Source organism: Phaseolus vulgaris, chromosome 10 (genome assembly GCF_000499845.2).
Source record: "Phaseolus vulgaris cultivar G19833 chromosome 10, P. vulgaris v2.0, whole genome shotgun sequence".
Taxonomy (NCBI): domain Eukaryota; kingdom Viridiplantae; phylum Streptophyta; class Magnoliopsida; order Fabales; family Fabaceae; genus Phaseolus; species Phaseolus vulgaris.
In genome coordinates, this window is record NC_023750.2 from 8,242,967 (window position 1) to 8,265,709 (window position 22,743).

The 22,743-nt window shown below is 31.0% G+C and overlaps 2 protein-coding genes and 1 long non-coding RNA gene across 6 annotated transcripts; 2 read left to right on the plus strand and 1 right to left on the minus strand.

The window, feature by feature from the left end:
- Nucleotides 1–555: 555 nt before the first annotated feature.
- On the minus strand, nucleotides 556–3,556 carry LOC137818882 (uncharacterized). 4 transcript variants are annotated; one of them, XR_011082167.1, is made up of 4 exons: nucleotides 3,264–3,556; nucleotides 2,719–2,814; nucleotides 1,111–1,216; nucleotides 556–840 (listed from the first exon to the last, which is right to left on the minus strand). It is a non-coding gene; the product is annotated as an uncharacterized lncRNA (long non-coding RNA). The 4 variants fall into 4 exon arrangements; XR_011082165.1 differs by having other exon boundaries at nucleotides 557–840; nucleotides 2,714–2,814; nucleotides 3,264–3,555; XR_011082164.1 differs by having other exon boundaries at nucleotides 559–840; nucleotides 1,111–1,199; nucleotides 2,714–2,814; nucleotides 3,264–3,555.
- Nucleotides 3,557–3,778: 222 nt separating this feature from the next.
- Nucleotides 3,779–4,461, plus strand: LOC137813776 (uncharacterized). The gene is made up of 3 exons (XM_068616202.1): nucleotides 3,779–3,803; nucleotides 3,863–4,258; nucleotides 4,358–4,461. The coding sequence occupies exons 1-3, from the start codon at nucleotides 3,779–3,781 to the stop codon at nucleotides 4,459–4,461; spliced, it is 525 nt and encodes a 174-aa protein (XP_068472303.1).
- Nucleotides 4,462–20,381: 15,920 nt separating this feature from the next.
- Nucleotides 20,382–22,107, plus strand: LOC137819456 (hydroquinone glucosyltransferase-like). The gene has a single exon (XM_068623310.1). It carries the CDS (start codon nucleotides 20,495–20,497, stop codon nucleotides 21,941–21,943), a length of 1,449 nt encoding a protein of 482 aa, XP_068479411.1. The 5' UTR covers nucleotides 20,382–20,494; the 3' UTR covers nucleotides 21,944–22,107.
- The last annotated feature ends 636 nt before the right edge of the window (nucleotides 22,108–22,743 follow it).

Genomic DNA, 22,743 nt, shown 5'->3' on the forward strand with positions numbered 1-22,743 from the left:
TAACATAATTAAGTGAAGGATTGCTTTGTTATTTGTTGTCATACGTATATTTATAGTTTACAGGGATAACTTTTATAAAGTCCATATCATGGCAGAAGGTTATTTTCAGCTTGTGGTCTACCATAGTGGGACATTTTGTGATGTGAGGTATGTTGGTACATCAACATGGTCATGTGATGGTGATAGATGGAGTTACTTTGAAATACTTGGCATTGTAAAGAAGATGGGGTTTTTAACAGTACATGAGATGTGGTATTCACGTGGAGGTTGTGAAAAGTTGGAAAATAGATTAGAGGTTCTGGTTGATGGTGGTGGTGCAATAGACACTACAACAATTATTACTTTAGACAACACCATAAAACCGTGGTCTAAAGCATTAAAACTGTGGCCTAAAGTTTAGGCAACAGTTTTTTAGCCGTGCTCTAGGTGAGCGTGGCCGTTGGTAATAGGCCACGGTTTTTATAAAGACAACAATTTTAAAACCGTTGCCTAAAATCTTTATAACAGCCACAATTTTAAAAGTGTTGCTTAAAGTATTGACAAAAACAACAATATATTTCTTTAATTTTAGAAAATTACTCATACAAAAGTTCAGGATAAAAAGAATAAACGTGTATTGAAACATAAATGACTCAACAAGAAATTTCACATATTTCAATAGATGTATTCCATTCCAACTACATAATAAATTTTTTTGTCTTAAAGTATAATGATGACGATCAAGTCTTCAAAGTTAAAATTACAAACTTAATTAAAAAACATAATATATTTTTTCTTTACTACATATTAATAAGTTCATTTTTCTTCAAGATTGTCTTCGTACTCTTCATTGTCTTCAAGCTGCAAAAAATACATAAATATGTACTAATTAAATCTAATTCAAACAATAAATATAGCAACTACCAAAATATAATATAATAAAATAAAATAAATACTTGTTCTCTTCCAATTTAATATGAGATAATCACAAGTTAAGTTACAGAACTTGATCTAGGTCCATGAATCCAAATATTTCTAGCACACTTATAACCATTAAAGAAACAAACTAGTAAACATGCTTTGAATATTTAAAATGATAAATAAGTTAAGTATGTTTATCACATAACAAACCTCTTTCAGTAGTTAATAAAACTCCACTTTACACTATCTTCACCTTCGTAAGGAAGCAATACATTATTTGGATATACTCTATAGTGTACCTATAAATCAACCAGACCTACAAAGATTCAGATAAAATATAGTTGAACGTGTGGAAATATTATTTCTAAAAAGACCATTAAAATGACATAGTAAATCAATCATAATTTCTTTAAGCACTCTTACTTTTATTTGCTCCCCTAGTTAAGGCTCCTTTTTAGTTTCAACAATAACAACATGAAGAATTTGAAAGAAATCTCAAAGGTAGCCTAAACAAAACAAAGAGCTAAATTCACATAAATATATGAAACTCAAAGAATTTAATTTTTGTGAAGTCATCCAATAGGAATTCCTATCAGCAAGAGTTTTAATCGGATGCTGGATTTTTCAAAAAAAAAATAAAATTGCACTAACAACAACATGTATATGAATTAAACTATTCAGAATATAGAATAAATTATACATGTTTTACTTAAGAGAAAATAAAAACAAAAATATTCTTGTGTGCATTTATATGTGGTTTTCTTTCTTTTACTTTTTTATAATAAAAAAGTATCATTGTTCATGGTATATTTTAGTCCTATTGGCCAATAAATAATTGTTACTGAAAATGAAAGTTGAACAGAGGCAGTTTCGGTCCTTATTAGGGTAGGTTTCTTTTATGTTGACAAATGAATAGAACAACTACGTTATAAAAATAAAATAGAATGGAGATGACTAAAGCATCTTAATTGTTTAGTAAGAATTATGAAATATGTATTTTGAATCTCTAAATTTGACTCTTGGCTTTCACCCATTTTTCTTCAATATCAAATATAGGATGTTCTTTAAGAGCAAAAATAAAACATATAAATGGACTTATGTTGCAGTTGCTACTGCACATGCTGTTGCACTTTTCATCAATTTGATTCTCTTTACTCAAGTGTATCCACTCAAATAAAACAAATATAAATGGACTCACTAAAAAGTTAAACAATTTTAAACTCATGAACTTGAAACTAGGAGTGTAACAGACTAGGAAAGCATTAAGAGCATTGAAGGGAGTCATAAGATTGCAAGCCATAATTCGTGGTCAAGGTGTGAGACATCATGTCAAACTATATGGTGTAGAAAACAAGAGGCCATGGTCAAAATTTATATATTATACATTAGTGTACCAAAACAGAACTGCAGATCTATAGTATATATAAAGCTTTGTCTTATGCTAATAGTTTTGATTTTTCTCTTATTATTCGTATTAAACATCTATATGGAAGTCCCTTTTCTTTGGTGCCCTGTAATACTCTTCTTCACAAAGGGTAACACTAACCTCAATTGATTTTTTTGCCATATTCCCATATCAGTTGATTAAGCCAAAAATATTAATGTTATATGCAGTGTTCGTAAAGGTAACGGCACCAGCAGTAGGAAGCAAGATGCATGTGTGTACATAGTATAATATTTACAATTAACAAGCAAGTAGGAAAATTAAAAAACGTTCAACAGATTGGTAGCTAGAGTCACAGTGAAGGGTTCTGCATAAAAGCCAGCATAAAAACAATAAACCAGCTGTTATAGAGAAAACTCAACTAACTACCTCACCCTAAAGAAGCACAAAACGAAATCACTTTGTTGCTGCTATAAAATAAGAACTATCCAAAAGTTGTCCATTGCCACTGCTAGCCCTCTTCTAATACTCTGCAACAAAAATGGTAAAATTGCAACATTTCCAGCTGCTGGAATTTTGACAATCTGATGGATAGCACTGAAAAAATCCTTCCCTTCCTAATTCAACAATTCTAGACCAACTATAGTATCTACAACTTTTATGTTGCCAAATTGAAAACCAGCCACGACTGCTAATCTACTTATGTGACCACTTATGAACAAAATTAGAGGTAGATTACTAACAGTGACATAAATTATTTTATAAATTTTTTCTCAAAACCCTCTTCGTCCCCAAATTACAATTCACGAAAAAGGAAACCTTTGTCCCCAAATTATAGTCTATGAAAAGAAACCTCTATCCCCAGATTAAACTTAACGAAACGTGAAAGATTAAATGAAACTAATGAAACCAAAACAAAATTCAATCAAACCAAACAAAACCCAAAATCGAAACCCTAAAAGCGAGAGATACAGAGTACCTGAAATGAGTGAGAATGTCCAGTGTGTTCAGTGAGGATAGCCCGACTAACGACAGTGAGAACGTCCAGTCCAGGGTGTCAGTGATGAAGAAGGGGCAGTGAGAATGTCTCGAAAGTGAGGAAACGCTCGGTTAGAAGGTGAGAAGTGAGGGAGAACGTGAAAACTGAGGGAGAACCGCAAATATGTTCGCGAGACGTTCGTAAGCAAGAACGTAGGTGAATAGTGACGAGAGGTCTGTTCTTTATTCACCGAGAGGGAAAACGAAAAATTTCCCACAAAAATTGAATTTTATTTTAGATTTTTTTAATTCAAAAGACCACACATAAATAACCGTGGCTTAAACTATTAACAATTTTATAACCTTGGCCTAAAGTATCAACACTTTTAAAACCGTGGCTTATTGTATATTTTAAGCCACTATACTAAAACCGTGGTTTTTAGTATGTTTAGGCAACACTTTTACATCTGTGGCCTATTTTAGCGTGGTCTAAAGTTAAAAATGTTGTAGTGAGAAATGCTGAAAATAGCGAATACACATGGTGAAGTTCATTTAATTTAGTGCATGTTTTTTCAGAAGCAGAAGTGTTGTTGGTTTTAGGTGATGGTGTGGAACCCGAAGGTGTTGAAGGTAATGTTGAGGATGGTGGTGGTGTGGAACTCGAAGGTGTTGAAACTGATGTTGAGGATGATGGTGGTGTGGAACTCGGAGGTGTTGAAGCTGGTGTTGAGGATGGTGGTGGTGTGGGCATTTGTGAGCATAATGGTATAGAAGGTGTGGTTGAGGAAGATGATGAGGAGGACGAAGGTCATGGTGGTCAGGGTATTGGTTCACCTATTCATGAAGACATGGAATGTGATAATGATAGTGTGGATGATGATGGTGGGCATGTGTTAGAAGATTCTTCTTGGTTAAAGGAAGTTGAATTTATTGAAGGTGAAATTGAAGTTCAGAGTGAGGGTACTAGAGATAAGGGTGAGGGTAGTATAGATAAGGGTGAGGGTGAAAGTTAGGGTTTAGGGTTTAAAGTTGAGGTTAGGCAGAGGCGCAAAAGTAAAAGGCAAGCCAGTAATCCTATACAAGGTTTAAAACCAGATTGTATAGATGATTTGCAGGATTTGGATGTTGATGATGATGAAAGTAAAGGAACATTTGCACATGATAGAGGGTTGTCAGATACAGGGTGGGAATCAGAATAGTTAGACAACATGGATGAATTTGAAGATGGTGAGGAGGATATGTGTACAAGTGGTAAATTTCCATCATTTGAAATGCCAAAAAACATGGCAAATTTTTTCGGGGATCTGGGTACCTATTTTATAGACAGGGAAGCATTTAAAGATGTCATTAGAACTTATGTTGTCCATTCAGGGAGGAACTTGAAATTAGTAAAAAAATGATAACTCAAGAGTTCGTGTGTCGTGTATTGAAGCACAAGGACAATGTGAATGGTATGCATATTGTGGGTTCTTACCCTCAACAAGTTGTTGGCAGTTAAGAAAATTAAATGATGTACATACATGTGCTTGGCAATTTCAGGTCGATTTGTTGAGTACTAAATGGTTGAGTAGGAGGTTGGAGACTTCTTTAAGTTAGAATCCAAAATTGAGAAGTAATGATGTAAGGAATAAAGTTATTAAAAAATGGAACATAAGTATAAGTAAGTCAAAAGCTCAACTAATAATGGTCATGGCGTTGAAGAATATCCATGGTTCATTTCAAGAGCAGTACAAATGAATTTATGACTATGCACATGAGCTTATGCGTGCAAATCTGAGGTCTACAATGAAAGTCAAAGTTGAAGACATGAATGGTTCAAAGTTTTTAACAAATTTTATGTGTGCTTAAAAGCCTACGAGGATAACTTTATATCTTGTAGGCCCATAATTGCTTTGGATGGGTGCTTCTTGAAAGGCTTTTATGGTGGTGAACTGTTGACAACAATTGGGAGGGACCCAAAATGATATGTTGTGGTTGAGGTTGAATGCAAAGATTATTGGAGCTGGTTTTTGCAGCTTTTAATTGAAGATGTTGGGGGTGTAGATGTATGTCAAAGCATCACTTTCATGTATGACCAACAAAAGGTATATTCTTTGTTGTCAATTGTTAATTTTGTCTATGTATAATTTTCATTTAAGTATTGTATATATGACTTTTGACAGGGTTTGTTGTTTGCCATTCAAGAACTAATACCTGGGGCAGTGCAGCGGTTCTGTGTTTAACACCTGTACCCGAACTTCTGAAAGAAATTCGCAGGAAAAAAATGAAAACTTTAATGTGGAGGGCATCCGACATTACATATCCCCAAGCATGGAAGAGGGAGATAAGTGCTATAAAGGAAGTCGATGATGAGGCTTTCAAACATCTGATTACACTACTTCCCAGACGAGCATTCTAAGTTGTTCTTTTACTCATGTCAGGTTAGAATATTTCAGGAGATACCACTGTTAGATTTGAAAATTCTAGGGCATATGTGCAGTAAACCTTAGTGTGTATATTGATAGTATAGAGTAAATTGTCTTATGTGGAAATACCTGCATTCTATGGATTGTTGGTTGTACAATTATGTGACTCCATTTGTGATCTTCTGGCTGTTTTTCCTCATCTTTGAGACAATTATGAACCCTTCATCACCATTCTTTTTCTCACTAACACCTAATGTCTTTTGCTCATCACTATTACTGGAATGAGGCACTCTCTTGCTTTTGCCTTTTATTTGGAATTTGGCCTTTTCAAAATCAGTTTGTGAGCTCAATTATTTTTAGTTTATCAAGTAATTTATTTTAAGTTTATGAAGTAATTTATTTTCAGTTGACTAGGTTCTTAATTATTTATGCACACCAATTACTAGGTTCTAAAATCATTTATGTTTCTTTACTAGGTTTTGGTCCATATCAAGGTTCACCTTCACTCCAAAATGTGACTCACTTGTCAACAATATTTGTGAAGGCTTTAATAGTGTGCTTGTAGTTGCATATGCAAAACTTATCATTACCATGCTAGAAGATATCAGGTTTTATATAATGCGGAGATGGACAAAGAACAAATTGAAAATTGTCTCATTTGAAGGATCAGTATGTCCAAAGATTTTAAGCAGGTTACAAAAGGAAACAAATCAAACTCGATATTGGATACCCAGGTTAGATAACAACATTGATACACTATTTTAAAAAGTTATTGTGTTAGTTTTTAGATATGTCCAACCAATTCCATCATCACAACTCTTCTGCATATCACTTATTTGAAGTGAGACATATCTCTATCATTGGAGAAAAGTTTGCGGTTAACTTGGACATACATGAGTGCAACTGTCGAAAATGGATGTTAACTGGAATACCTTGTTGTCATGCGATTTCTTCAATGAAATTTGTCAATGTCGATCCAGTCAACTTCATTTCATTTTGGTTCAAGAAGGAAACATATGCAAAGGTCTACAACTCAATTATCTACCCAGTGAACAATGAACAAGTATGGGACAGAACTAAAATGCCAGATGCTATGTCACCTCCCACAAAGAAGATGCTTGGAAGACCAAAATAGAAGAGAAGATTTGAGGCATGAGAGGTAATGAAGAGCAAGAGTCACTTAGGCGAAACTAGATTAAAGAAAAAAATGTGGGATCAGTCATAAGCTTGGTCACAACAGAAAGTCCTACATTGAAAAACCATCTAAACAAGGTTCAAATGCACCAAGGCTATCTCACCCAAGGTCATCTCACCCAAGATTATCTCACCCAAGGCGATTTCACAGGGCCATATCAAGCAGCTCCAACTGCACCGTCTCCACCGTCTCCCCCTACTCAACCAACAGTTTCACAACCATCTCAGGCAGCTTGAAGGACAACAAGATCAAGCGCAAAATTATCAAGATCCAACATGAGGCTTAAGTTATAGTCCATGAGAGGCCGCTTTTGGGAGCCATGAATGCTTTTGGAACCCACTCGTTTCTATAGTTGTGTATTTTGAAAAACAATTATTTTAGGCTTTTGTTAATGTATGATGTAATCAATGTATTTAGTTTACTCTGAGATGGGAAAAGCTGGATTGCTGTCAAAACTGCTTTGGTGTGCATCTTTGAACTCTGTAAAATTTGCATTGAACTGGATTTGCAACTTGTTAGTTGTAATTTGCAGCAAATTTAAGGTCCAGAACTGGATAGCAGAACTTGTTAGATATAATTTGCAAGATATTTTTGTAGTGCATTTGCAACTTGTGCTTCTCTTTGTTGTTTGATTTTTAGTGACATCTTTTGACAATTTTTTCTTGCTCAGCATAAAAAAAATGCTCCAACTTTTATGTATATATGGAACAAAACCAAATACTATTAATTGATATATATTTTGCATTTAAAACTCATTTTTAGTTTGAATTGCTTTAGTTTTCCTTATCTCTGGATGCATCCTCCAAATTTCATGATATTGCACTTCAAATCATCCTTGGAGAAGAACCAATAAAATAAATCATATGAATTGTATGCACCAGTAATACCAAAGTTCTTTCATTATGCACCATCAAACCAGTTTACAATTGTCTTATACAGTTCTAAGAGCACAAATGCACCAGTATCAAACCAGTTTTTTTGTAGTACCTTGATTTTTGTATTAGCTTGAAATTTCTATGCAACCACTAAATCAATTAATTCTCAAAGGAAACAATTAGTTACTGAAGTGGATGATGCTTCAGATGTGACTGTGATGTCTACTATCCAAGATGCATTGATACAAAAAATCAAATATTTCATTCATTCAAATTCATTTGCATTGATCCAGATTTCGGGATACATATTACATACGAGACATAATGAACTCAACACACTAATACATATTACATTAACTCATTCAATCATAATCCGAAAATATACATCGATATGTCACTCATAGGAATTTTAAGAAAATAGTCAACATAACAATCCTACTAATAACATCTTAATCCACTTTCTTAACATCTTCAGACATCTTTTCAAGCTACAAATCTTGTTTCTTTGTCTAACAATAGTTCCATCTTTGTCATCCTAGTGTCTTCAATGCACCATCTGAAGAAATTGCATCTCATGCTTACGCCACTCCTACTCTGTATTAGACAAAACGATAACCAAAAAATCAATACAAATGCATTTTTTTTCATAAACCACAGTTCAATACATCTCACATTGTACTTTGGACACCCCCAAAATTGCCTCCCACCATTTTTTACAGTTGTTGTTCTCAAAACCGCAAATTCACCACAATTGCAAATGGGAGCAACAAAAGTCGTCATGCTCCCACCACCATGGCTAGAATTAGATCGTTGTTGTTGCACCTCCATTCAATTACAACTGCATGATGATACAAATGCAGACCTATAGGCACACATTCCCAACACAAACGAAAATACGAACGAACCCACGAACGAATCACAAATGTTATTTACTCCTCCCCCACCAACGAATCCACAACACCAAACTCCACCACAAACGACCCTCGTATCTATCAACACCCTCGTATTTGTGAAGAAGCCACTATCCGAAAATGTTTTGACCAAAACAAAAACCCTAACCAGCATAATTTATTAATCTCCACCGATCCAATCTCATGCCTCTAAACCTTAAACATCCAATCTGGCGTGTCTTTTACTTGGCAATCCACATAACCCCTTCTCTTTGCCACATAAGCACCAGTTGACTCCATTTAGTGCGACTTAACAGAAAGGACCATTTTGGATACATTTTAAAAATCATAGGGACCAAATTAATTTTTTTTAAAACCACTATACTAAATTGAATATTGCTCCAAAATGTAGGCACGAATAAAGTAATTATACCTTTTTAATAAATTTAATATGTGGTTTGATTTGTCTTTTTGTGGTATTCGAAAACCATCAAATGCAAATGGATTTATTTCATAAGTGTAATTACTCCCTTCATCGTCCTTTCTTTTTTTCTAAAATTAAATTCAACCTAGTTTTATTACTCTTTAAATTCAATCCATAAATCGAACTAAAAGATTATTGTGACATGTATGTGTTAAAAAAACTTATCCTTGGAGAGAAAAACTAATTAATGAGCTTATCTTAGTTTATAAGGTGAAAATGAAGATAATGACCGTCATTATTTGGAGTGATTCATTTGTTAGCTAGATAAAGGCATGGGGACATTTTATATTTTGTGTTACTCAAAGGCCTAAGCATTGTCACATTGACTAGAGATGATGGAATAATGTTACACCTTGTAATTAAATATGGTGAGAGAGATTTTGTAAGGATGTTCCTAGTAAGTTAGGTGAAAACCAACGTTCACTATTCTTGGATGAGTGATGTGTCTTTCACATGTCAATAGGTGTGTGAGACAAATGGATGAAGAAGTTGTTATTAATCAAAGAGGCAAACAAAGGTGTGAGAAACTTTGTGGGTATGATTGTGCATGAGGTGCTAACAAAGAATAACGATGGTTTCAACGTGTTGCAACCGAGAAACAAGTTATGTGTGATAATAAAGAATGAAAATGTGAGAAGCATCCAATGATTCATCGAGGGTGGCATGAGGTAAATGAAAGGGGCAAAAGGAGGTCGATGACAATTGCACATTAATGTTAAGTTTGTTAAGGCTTTATTGGAGAGACGGATTAATGTGCACAAGATGGATGAGAAGGTATACTGAGATTGCCACATCATGTTATAAGTGCTCAATGTGTAATTTTTCCCACATTTTATTGTTCATGTTAGTTTATTTGCTTTTCAATTAAGTCATTGGTAATATTAATTTATTTTTTTTAACTTAAATAATACAATAAGTATGGAAAAAAATTTATAAAAAGTAAAATTAAAGCAACATTAATCTTTTTAAACTAAATTATCTTTAAACAATATATTTATTATTCTCTAATAAATAAGTCAAATGTGTAAAATCAATTTATAATTAAAAAAATACTCACTTCGAATCATTTAACATTCTTATAATACCCTTTACTTCTTTTATTTCAATATCTGTAATGATAAGGTTAAACTTATATTTGAGCTTTAATTAAAACTTATTTTGGATTTTGATTGAATTTATATCACAAATGACAAAGAACAAATAAACTTAAGGAAGCTTACCATTAATCACGAATTTAATCCCGAATAATTATATAAGTGTGAAGGTTTATTCCTATAAGATAAGAAAAAATCAAATATATCACATAAGAATGAATAAGAGGTTGGCAAAATTGAATAAATGATAGAATTAAAACAAACAAAAAAAACACAAGACAAGTAAACAACATTAAAGAAATAAAAGGATGAATAAACCTATAAGAATTGAAGAAGAGTGCTATTAGAAAAGGAGGTGACTTCCTCTTCTTAATAAGCTCCTTGAAGAATCCTCACTTAACTCCTAACCCAAGATAAGACTCTAAGTTGGTGATCTCTCACAAATGTTTTCTCTCAAATATCAAATTTCATAAATTTCAAAGTAACATTGTAGAGACAAATGGTGGTTATTTATAGTGAATAAAATCTAAAAGTACAAATACAGATGTCTTCTAAATGAAATTCAAATGTGGCTTCTAAAGGACAAAGAGTCCATGTCAAAAATTTAAAAAGAAATAGGAGGAATTTTGAAATTCAAATTTTAAAAATATCAAATAAATCTCATTTGGTAGGATTTGTTGGTGAGGTATTTTCCATTCTCACTCATGTTTTCATTGCTTACTTTATCATGCTTTGTTTGACCTAATTCATTAAAGTTTTAGTATAAAATTATCTCTTCAATTTGGACTCCCTTTTCCTTGCATAACTCCTTTTACTTCTTTTTGACCTTTTTTGTTTATTTGTATTGTCTTAAATATATAAAAAAAATGGACTTGACAAAAGGACTATCTAAACTTATTTACTAATTACACCTTAAAAGAAATAAATTCTACAAAGTAAAAGTCTAAGAAATACAAAATAAGGAAAAAAAAGGAATATTTTGTTAAATAAGAATCACTTATCTTGACATGTATCTTGTCATTCTTTTAGGTATGATGTGTTATTACTCATTTTCTTATTTATCATTCATCTACTCATTACCTTACTTACTAATATTTACTATACATCAAAAGTAATACTTTATACATGTATGAACAAAGTTTAGTAAGATATACCTAACAAAGGGATTTACATAATCAATGTATTTCAAAAAATTGATAAAAATACATAATGTTGGCTATATACTGTTGGGTCTATTAGTGTCTAAGTTCAAGAGAGGAGGGGTGAATTGAATATATAAAATTTTCGCAAATACAAACAATTTTCAGTATATCAGAGGAAAAAGAACAGATTGTTTTTAAAAAGAAACAGATTGATTCTTCAGAACAGTCTAACACAATTTGAACTTGTTCAGATTAAAATTGCAATCAACAGAGAGGTATAACAGAATCAGATTGGTTAAATTTTACCAGTTTGAAGAATACAGATTATGCCAAGAAATCAATCAAGTTCATTCAACACAAGGTTTCAAAGGAAATGATTCTTTGTCAGGATTTAATGAATAAGACTATTTGTCCTTAAATCAATGAAAATCTCATATACAAGTACTGTGTTAGTGATTAGAGAACTTTAACAAATCAGGAAGAACAGTTTTTATTAAACCCAGATTTAACAAATTTGATTTCAAATGAACAGATTTCGTTCTTGACAGAATTAAGCAAAAACCATAAACGAGCGCAGGGATGAGAAGAAAGGTACAGGCAAGCTTTTATACTGGTTCACTCATAAAGAGCTACATCCAGTTTCACCTTACTCCAAGGTGGAATCCACTAAAACCAGTATCAATCACTTACAAACACAACAGTTCTTGAACACTACAAGAACAATACAACCAATGCTAAAAAACCTTATTTCAGCACACCTTGCACTCCAAGAAACCCTATCAAGGAGTGACTAACACTTACACCTTTACAAACCAGAGTAAAGGAAAGATAACACCTGAAAAGAAGATGCAAGAACTCAAAACCAATAGTTCAATTTGCTGCAGAACTGCACTAGCACCTTCACCAAGATCAAAGTTTTCCTAGAAAAAGCACACTTGAAAATCCCTTTGGAAAACCTTTCAAAAACTCTTTTCAATCCTTCTTCTCACATAGAAAGTGTTTAATCTCTGTCAAAAACGTGATTGCTCAACAACTTTTCATGTGAGAGAAGTTTTTCTTTATATAGAAAACAGTTTCTAACTACTTTTCAAAAAACAGTTGAAAAGCTGTTATGAAAACAACAGATTCAGTTTAAACTCAACAGATTTATTTTAGGAAAACTGCCAACTCAACTGACTGAGTTGTACCTTTGGTGCCCTAACCAACTTTCGAAAATGCTTTCAGCAAACCAAAAATAAACCTATTCTTTTACAGAGAAACAAATTTATTTTTGTGCAGTATCCTGATTTTTGGAGAAAACTCTAAAAAGCTTTTGGAAAAACTTTTAACCACTTCAAGTGCTTGATCTAAGCTTGGTTAGGCATCTAGGATAGGTCATGTAGCAAAAGGCAACCTTACACATACACAAGCCTAAATACAAGATCATCTAAACCCATTACAAACTTCAAAGCAAACTAGTTATTTTCTACATCAAACACACACTAAAACTAGGTAGACAAGAAGCTTCATCCATCTTCAACATATACTTGGTATGGAAATCACATATTTAAAGACAAATACAATAAATTGTTTTTCTATATCGAATTAGAGTAATGTTAAAGAAGGGGTATGAGGAGGTGGGTAGATCATCATTGAGTATGGTCATTCTCATAAGTTATTTGTATAGGAAAAAATAATGTTGGATAGTTTACTTAGAAATTGGTGCAGTCAATTTAGATGAAAACATGGAAGACACATGAATTTGGTGAGCTAAAATGGGAAAAAATTATTTGGTGAAGACTGGTATATAACTATCCACAATCTAATACACTACAAGAAATTTGGTCATTACCCATTAATAATTACATACGAATATAAATGTGTATGTAATACAAGAAATACATACGGACCTTACATACGAAATTATATTTGTATGTAAATTTTTGTTACATACAAATTTTTCCGTATGTAAGAATATATAACTTTTGTAAACAAAATTTCGTATAAAAAATTTGTATGTAAAAGGTGGCACGCTGAGGTGAGAAATTTTTTTAATGATAGATCCGTATGTAACAATACGTGAATTCGTATGTAAAGGAATACATGTATTACATACGAAACTTACATACAGATTTTGTTAGGTTTTAAAAAAATAAAAATATTGTAAACCTAATATGTGGTTTTGTATGTGCGCCAGAATTCTCCATGCATTCCCTCCACTCTATTTCCCGAAAACGGTCTTCCCCAACCTAAGGTAAGGTAACCTGAGCTTGAATTCCCATATTCGCAACATCCCCAATTTTTGCAAAGTACCAATTTTTGCAAAGTACCAGTTTTCAAAACCCTAGGTTGCTTAAGATGAGGCGAGTTGCGGTTTGAGTTTGGTAAGATTTTGCTTCATTTCTATTTCCCTTTCTTTAAATTTGATAGATCTTCTTTATGTTGGTGACTTCATATGCTTTCAAATTCGTAGGTTGTTCTTCCTCCTTTTTACTTGTGGATTCAAGTTCTTCTTTCGTGGTTGGTTTATTGTTGTATTTCTTGTTTCCTTCTAGCATTTACGGTTCAATTTCTCCTTTCACCAATTTCTTGTTGTGCACAAAGCTTGAAATCTTGCAAAGGCTTGGTCGTCCATGAGGTAGTGAAGAGGAGACAATGTAAAACTGCACCTAGTTTTTGTTTTAGGTTTTGTTTTGCACCTGCATTCTTTCTTTTAATTCATGTGGGTGTTTGATTTTGCCATTTGGTGCATGGAGATTATGCGTATGGACCATCAGCTATGTCTTGTTACTTTGCTTCATCACTTTTTATGTTTGTGGGACCACCATGTGTTTCTACATCATAAGGGCTTAAAGTTATTTCAATGAAATTTTAATGAGAAGTGGTGGCTGAATAGTGAATATGAATTTGAAATGGGCTATAACCTATAGGTTGTGGAGGATCTTGTTGATAATTTATGCTATTTTCTTTTATATGATTGGCTTTTGTTAAAGGGTGTATTTATTTTTGTTCTATTTTTTGTATTTATTTTCTCCCAAATGAAGTTTGATTTTATATAAAAATGTGGTTATATTTGAGACAACACGGTGAAGAGAATGCAATTGATAACTTAGTTCCAAATTTTTTGTTTGTTCCTTCATGTCTTTTGTAAGCATAATCATGATTCATGGAGTTTGACTAAGTGTGTAAACATAGAGACCCACATATGTCATTCTATGCAACTGATCTAGTATATTTGAATCTTTGATTCTTGTTAGGAGAAAAGTTGTTTTTATTTTGTTGATATCTGCCTCTGCAAGTTTTATGGTTAGGATGGAACTTAATGTGTAGTATAAAAATGTATGCAACAGGGGATGTTGTCCAACTTTTTGTCGTTCAGGAGTACTCGTCCAGGTGTGCTTTGGTGAACTATCGAATGAAGCAATTTCTATATACTTGTATTGGTGTTGTACATCATACTAGGTTGATTTCATTTGTTTTAAATTCATTATTTTTTGGACCTTTGAATTTTCTAAATTTTCTTGCTAGTAGCTATTTTCTTTTTAGTTTATTGTTGTTTTGCATTGGATTCTAAGTTTCATGTCATTGTTAAATAATTGTACTTTCTTATATCATTTTATAGAAGAAATAAACAATTAATTGATTAACATTGATGAAAATTACTAAGTTAGTTAGTTTCAATTTTGATTAATAATGTCATGAATTTAAATATAGTTTAAAAAATAACTAGAGAATTCAATGGTTTAAGTTGTGATCATATTTATTAACACTATTGTAATTCAAGAGATAACTTTTCTATAATGGTTGTTCTTATAGAGTTAATAGACCAATGAATGCTTCCACTATGGACACTAGACGTCTCATTATTATACTTTGCAACAAATTAAGGGTATAAAATTTAATTCATATAATTAGGATAAAAAAAAATTACACCCATTTATTTCCTGTATAGGGGATTGAGCATAGTATTAGTTAATTTCTTCTGTTTCATTTGTAATATTTTTTACATGATCAACCGATTAAAGTCAGAAAAATGGTTATACTTATACATATTTTTTTTAGGTACGAATGAATTCTTAAAATGGTTTTTTATTTAGACAGGACCTGTATTCCTGAGTTTTCTTGCTTACTTCAATTAGAATGCCATTAGAAGTGGTGGTTGAACAGTGAATATGAATTTGAAATGGGTTATAACATATAGGTTGTGGAGGATGTTGCCAATACTTTGTGCTATTTTCTTTTATATGATTCACTTTTGTTAAAGACTTAATACTCATGTTGTTCCTTCACCTAATATCCTAAGCTTTTGGGAGAGTTAGTTTGTGACATGGTATCAAGGTCTCTATGATCATTTGGTTCTTGCAGCCTCGGTCCATAATTAAGTTTATTTTAAGAACAAATGACAAATGCACATAATTAAATGGGCTTGTGCATTTATCATGATTAAAGCCCAAATAAATGGCTCATATGAGAGGAATTTTTTTTTTCATTAATAACTTGGTTTTGGGAGAGTTTATTTTATTAGTGATAAAATTGAGGTTGTTTGATGGGTAACAATATTTTTGGGATAGTTTGAATGCAAGTTTCTACTGTTGTTTTTTAGTTGATTCTCAAATTTTGTAAGCATTTTGTTTACTATATAATTTATTATAGAGAGCAGAGAAAAAATAGTGCTAGGGGGAGGATAAAAAAATCTCTAAGAAAGTTAAAAGAAAAAGGTAAAAGACAAAAGACAATTAAAGAAGATAAAAAAAATGCACCAGACTTACAAAAATCATTTGAAGATGATCCATAAGGGGTATGTAAACACCATCCTACCCACTTACACCATCCTATAAAAAGGTAACTAATGTGTTTTCTATCAAAACTAGATCAAGTTTTCTAGGAAGTTTAGAGGTGTCAAGTTCCCCCAAAAATGATATGTTTCACGTGGAGACTCTTTCATAATAGACTATGAACTAAGGATATTTTTAGAAAAATAAATGTTTTGACCTTAAATGATGTGATTTTGTGTCTTATTTGTGATGTAGTTGATGAAATTATTTCTCATCTCCTACTCACTTATAACAAAACATATTTGAAGTGGAAGCAATGTCATGGTTGAATACAAATTTCAATGATGCTACCAGACAATAAAAAAAAATCTAGCAACACTTGATTCAGGAATCAAAATGCAAATAAACAATAAACAAGATTAGAGTATCTGGTGGTGTGTTGTTGTGTGGTCTTTCTGGAAGTACAAGAATATCAGGGTGTTTCATGATGTGATTTTCTGCTTTGATGATATTATATAATAGGTAAAAAATTAGTGTTAAGAGTGGCTCAAGAAAATAAATCCTAAATAATGTTACCCTTTCATATTGTCTGAATTTATGCATATCCAAGTTACAAGAGAAATATGCACCATTCACTACAAGAAAATCATGAAATGGAAACCAATTTTAGAGACAAAAAATAATTAATTGTTATACTGACTAAATTAGAGACCATTTTAGAAAAAAAAAGCTGGTTTAAAATTAGTTTTTATTATTGTTAAATGGTTTCTAAATTAGTATCTAATTAGCTACCAAAGTTTTAACTACCAATTATTTAGTTTCTAAATTTTGTAGCAAAAATCTTGGTAGCTAATTAGATACCAATTTAAAAATTATTTAACAATAATATAAACTAATTTAGAAACCAAACATTTTTTTAGTCTCTAAAATGGTTTCTAATTTAGTCACTATAACAACTAATTATTTTTATCTCTAAAATTGGTTTCTATTTCATTATTTTCTTAGGTGCAATAATTTTGGTATAATATGCTTTAATAGGGATAACTTTCTATTTTAACTCACTACTTTATTTTGTGTGTGAGATGGTAAATAGTGCTTTAGAAAGAAAACATTTTAGTATGGTTGGAGGACTTTTTTTTTATATAATTATACACTAGACATTATGAAAAAAAAATTATTTTAAATTTGGTTGGTGAACTAAGGGTGTAGATGTATATATTTTTTTGTTAGAGGTGTTGGTATACAATTTTTGGAGTACTCAACATTGGGTCCATGTAAAGGTAAATGCTTTTAGAAAGTAGTATTGTCTTATGGTCTCCTGTGTTTTCTATTTTAGTAGGTTGAACATTTGACTATTTGGAACTTTTTAGATTTTCTTTAGAATTTTAGTGTGATTATCTAATAAGTTTTATAGCATATTTCTAGTATGTTGATGTTATATAAGACTATAAATCATGAAAATAATGAATTAATTTTAAATTTTAAAACTGAAAGTATAAATAAAATATTATTATTTTCAAATACTTTTTCATTAAAAAAATTACAAGAAAACACTTATTTTAAGAAGAAAAAAAAAATATTAAATTTTAGAATAAGTTTATCTCCTTATTTGCGTGGTTGAATTGTCTTAATTTGCACTCACTCATTTTTTGTCACCAAATTAATTCAACACGTGATTGTCAGGTTAGGTGCAAGAATATTAACTACATCAAAATTTAAATAATAAAGTTATAATATCATAATTGGTCAGTTCAAAGAAACAAAAATTTTACATTTTAAGTTTTCAAAAGGAAGTTTAAAAATTTTACATTTTAAGTTTTCAAAAGGAAGTTTAACTAGTTATATTTAGTTCCCATAATTATTATATAAACTTTCCTGCTTAAAAATAATCGATTTTTATCTTTACAAATATTGTTTTAATATCTATGCATACAAATTTTAATTTATATCATATATGAAAGTTGTAAGAACTAAAATTAAATTAAAAACTATATGCATATAAAAATGAATAAATTATTTAGGTAGAAAGTAAAAGGTAAAGTTTGTTTAGGTATAGAAAACAAATGAATAATTTTACATTTTAAATAATACAAATAAGAAATATAATATAGCCATTAGTTTTTTTTAAAAGAAGAAATATATACAAAGAAGTGAAATAGGGAAAAAAGAGAGTTAAAAATGATTCGTTTTTTATATGTAGAGGAATTATAGTAACATATTATGTAATACACATAATTTTCTACTAGTTAAAATTGATTGAAAATTACCAAAAAGAAAAACTTGATAAGTAGTGAAATTAACTAATATTTGACATTTTAAATAAATTTTGAGAAAGAATAAAAATAAACTTAAATAAAAACACGTTATTGGTATTTCTTTTATCCATGTTCTCTTTAACTCAAAATAACAATAGTTTGAAGTTAAAAAATTGAAATTAAATTATACTTTAGTTTTAATGAAATACTAATTTCTAAATAAATTAGATTGTTTGTATTTATAAAAGCATTACTAAACATATAATATTATTTTAACAAACAACATTTTTTTAAAAAAATTTGAGTAAAAAGTGAAAGTGAAGTTTAAATTGCAATTTGACAAATATCTAAGTATCGTGAAATGCACATATAAGTATTTATTTTAATTCTATTTATATATATAGATATTTAAAATAAATTTATTTTAACTTTATGTTATATATATATAAAATATTTTTTAGTTTAAATTTATTTTCAATTTAAAACACATTGGAATTGTTGAAGAAAAAAAACTCATAACTTTTCTATTCATCTCATTCCTGATTTACTATTTACTTGGGTGTAGAAGGTTTTCAAAAATCAGTCTATTATGTTTCAAAATAATTATAGAAAATATTGGTTTAAAATCTGTTTTACACATTATCGCAATATGCTTTAAATTTGTAGAGTGTCTCCTTTTCTTTTCTTTTTTCTCAGAATTTTCATATTTTAGTTTGAAATCTATTTCATATACTGGCCAAAAGTTTATCAATACTTTAAATATTGGATTAAATAATATTTTTGAATTGAATATATTTTATGTTATTTTATTATGATATGAAATTGATTTTTATTTTTTAAAAATTTAAAATATTAAATTTTGATTGTATTTTTAGTTTAGAAATGATTAGAATAGAAAATTGATAATGATTATTATTTTTTATAATTCCAAATATAATTAAATTTATTTTTTTATATAAAATAATTTCTTTTTATAAAAATATTTAAAAAATATATCATAATTAATATTTTTATTTATATTAAACTGGATGTTATAATTATAATAAATAGTATTATTAATTATTTATAATCAATATATACTTATAAATACTCTTTATAATATTTATACTAATTATAATTATAAATATTTGTTATAATATTAATATTATAACTGATTACTTTGTACAGCCCCAGCTTTACTAGATGTGACTAACTTATTAATATCTACCTAGGTTATTCATACCGACATATTATAATTAATATAAATATTATAATTAATATTTATAAATAAATATTTCAAGTTATATTTATTATAATTATAAGATTTAGTTTTAATAAAAAAATATCAGTTGTAATATATTTTAAATATTTTTTATATAAAATAATTTATTTTATATAAAAAAATTAAAATTACATTTAATCCAAAATTTTCATCCTAAATGTTATAATATAATTTATATCAAAACTTTATTGTCAATTACTTATTTTAATATTTTTATAATCATTTCTACAATAGAAATATAAAACTAAACCTTATTTAACTGTTTTTTTTGAAAATTTTCACACGGACAAAGCAAAAGTGAGCATGGTTGGATCGTGACACAACTCATTCTAAACCTAGTTTTAGTTTTTTTTATTTTGTCATACTCATGAAATTTTGAAATCTTTTGGATTAATTTTCTGTAATGAGGTTTTTATTAATAAAAGTTTATTTTTTAATTCTAAATTAAAAAAAAAGAAATATAAAAAAGTGAGCATAATATAGTCTGGAAGTTGACAGTGAGAACATTGAAAGATTCAATTTCTGAAAACTCTTTTTTCAGTATTTGTTTTTCCAAAGCACAAAAGTCTTTTGAAAAGCACAAAAGTTGTTTTACCATTATTGGAAATAGAGGTGGACAGTTTTTACACAAATAAGTCCAAATATCATAGTCATTTTTTTAATTAAATTTATTATAATATTTCTTTTTGGTAAATAATTTTAAAAAATGTGACAATAATGAAATACTTGTGATACTAATTCACACGTGTTCAACCAACTACCTTTCAAGGAAACAAACACAAACACCTTCTACAAACTTATACCTCTGTTTGTGTTCTCACCTTGTACACAGTCTTCTTTTTCTCTGGTTTTTCCATCTTCTCCACAAGTTCTTCCCATGGAGTCATCACCAAGAACAACCCACATAGCCATAGTCTCAGTCCCTGCTTTCAGCCACCAAGTCTCAATCCTCGAGTTCGCAAAACGACTCCTCCATCTCCAAGCCAACACCTTTCACATCACATGCATCATTCCCACACTCTATTCTTCACCTTCCCCCTCCAAGTCCCTCTTCTTCGATTCCCTCCCTCACAACATTCACTGCATTTTCCTCCCCTCCTTGAACTCCCAAGACCCTAACAACAAAGGGGTCCCCGTGGAAATCCAGATTCAGGTCTCCACCGCTCGCGCCATGCCCTCCGTGAGAGAAACCCTAATATCACTCTCCAAAACCACTGGCCTCACCGCTCTCATTGCTGATGCTATGGCTCCTGAGGCTCTGGAGTTTGGTAAGGAGCTCGACATCTTCTCCTACATATACTTCCCTTGCTCCACCATGGTGCTCTCCATTTGCTTTCATTCTCAAAACTTGGATGAAGAGGTTTCATGTGAGTACAAGGATCACCCTGGTTTGATACACCTTCCTGGTTGCATCTCTATTAGTGGTGGTGATTTTCCAGACAGTATGCAAGATAGAGGAAGTTTGGGGTACAAGCTTTTCCTTCAACGTTGCCAAAGGTACCTTAATGCTCCTGATGGTATATTGGTGAACAGCTTCATGGAATTGGAAGAAGAAGCAACAAAAGCAATATCCCAACGTGGTAAAGATGGTGATGGTGATTATCCTCCTGTCTATTCAGTTGGGCCCATTACACAGAGTGGGACCAGTGAAAGTAGGTGTGAGTGTTTATTGTGGTTGGATAAACAAGAAGCTAATTCAGTACTTTATGTGTCTTTTGGAAGTGGTGGCACACTTTCCCAAGAGCAGATCAATGAACTTGCATTAGGGTTGGAGTTGAGTAGGCACAAGTTTTTGTGGGCTAATTTGAGAGCACCAAATGATAGGGCAAGTGCTACTTATTTTAGTGATGGGTGTTTGGTGGATGATCCTTTGCATTTTTTGCCTTTGGGATTCCTAGAGAGAACCAAGGAGCAAGGTTTGGTGATGTGTGGGTGGGCCCCACAAGTGGAAGTTCTTGGTCACAAGTCGATTGGTGCATTTTTGAGTCACTGTGGTTGGAATTCGGTTTTGGAGAGTGTGGTGCATGGAGTGGCAATGGTAGCATGGCCTTTGTTTGCTGAACAAAGAACCAATGCAGCTTTGGTGACAGATGAACTGAAAGTTGCTCTGAGGGCAAAGATGAACACTGGTGAGAGTGTAGTGGTGAAGGAGGAAATTGTTAAGGTCATAAAGGGTCTCATGGAGGGTTTGGAGGGTGAAGAAATTAGGAAGAAAGTGAAGGAACTGAAGAAGCTTGCTAATTCTGCTATGATGGAAGATGGATCCTCCACAAGGACAATATCAAAGTTGGCACACAAGTGGAAACATTTGGGAAAATCTATGTAGAAGAAATCACCTCAGAAGTAGTTCCACTTGTTCCTTTGTTTCATGATTTCATGTATTAATAAATGAATCTTTGTTTGATTAGGTTGAGTTTAATTATCCATTGAGTACAACCTTTTGGATTGTCTGAGATTAGATGAAATAAAATGAAATAGTATTATCATAAAGTTCCATTCCTTTGATCTCATTTTGTATGAGATACTCAACTCTTGTTTACTAGTTTTATCATCATAATTTTACTTCATAAAAATAAATTGTATTAACAGACGTTTATACTTTTCTGAAAATTGTAATAGTTATATATGCTTACTTAATATTGCTACTAGTATATAAAAGTCTAATTTCGTTTTAAAATAACAAAACAAAATAAGTTTTAACTAATTTAATAATTACTTAATGTATTGATTAAATTAAATGTGATTTTGGGCATTAAAAAACTATTAATATTTAAAATAATTTCTATTATTAATAAAAAAATTATAAAATATTTTATAAATCAATATTTAATTTAATTTATAATGATTAATTTATTTTTAAAATTAATTGTTGTACCTGTGTGGATGTCAGAGGCTAAGTAATATTGATCCACGTCGATACGCAATGATTGTCGTGTCCTTAGTTGTCCAATTCTTCAAGTTTCTCTACCTCTTCACGTACCTTGGTCGGCGAGGGTACCTACGATTGCACTCCGACGCTCAAGTCAGCGATGGTGCTCAAGTGAGAGTTCTCTCATATATCAAAACGTACCTTTTTTTTCGTTCAGAAGTTCCTTTAGTAGGTTGACTTAGGCCTTGGCTGTGTGG

Bases quoted from the DNA above. Each gene is read 5' to 3' on its own strand.
- LOC137813776 (XM_068616202.1), top strand. From the start codon at position 3,779: ATGCTGAAAATAGCGAATACACATG. The intron at 3,804-3,862 runs GTGAAGTTCATT...TGTTGGTTTTAG, and splicing joins GAAAATAGCGAATACACATG to GTGATGGTGTGGAACCCGAA. The intron at 4,259-4,357 runs GTGAGGGTGAAA...GTTTAAAACCAG, and splicing joins TGAGGGTAGTATAGATAAGG to ATTGTATAGATGATTTGCAG.
- LOC137819456 (XM_068623310.1), top strand. From the start codon at position 20,495: ATGGAGTCATCACCAAGAACAACCCACATAGCCATAGTCTCAGTCCCT.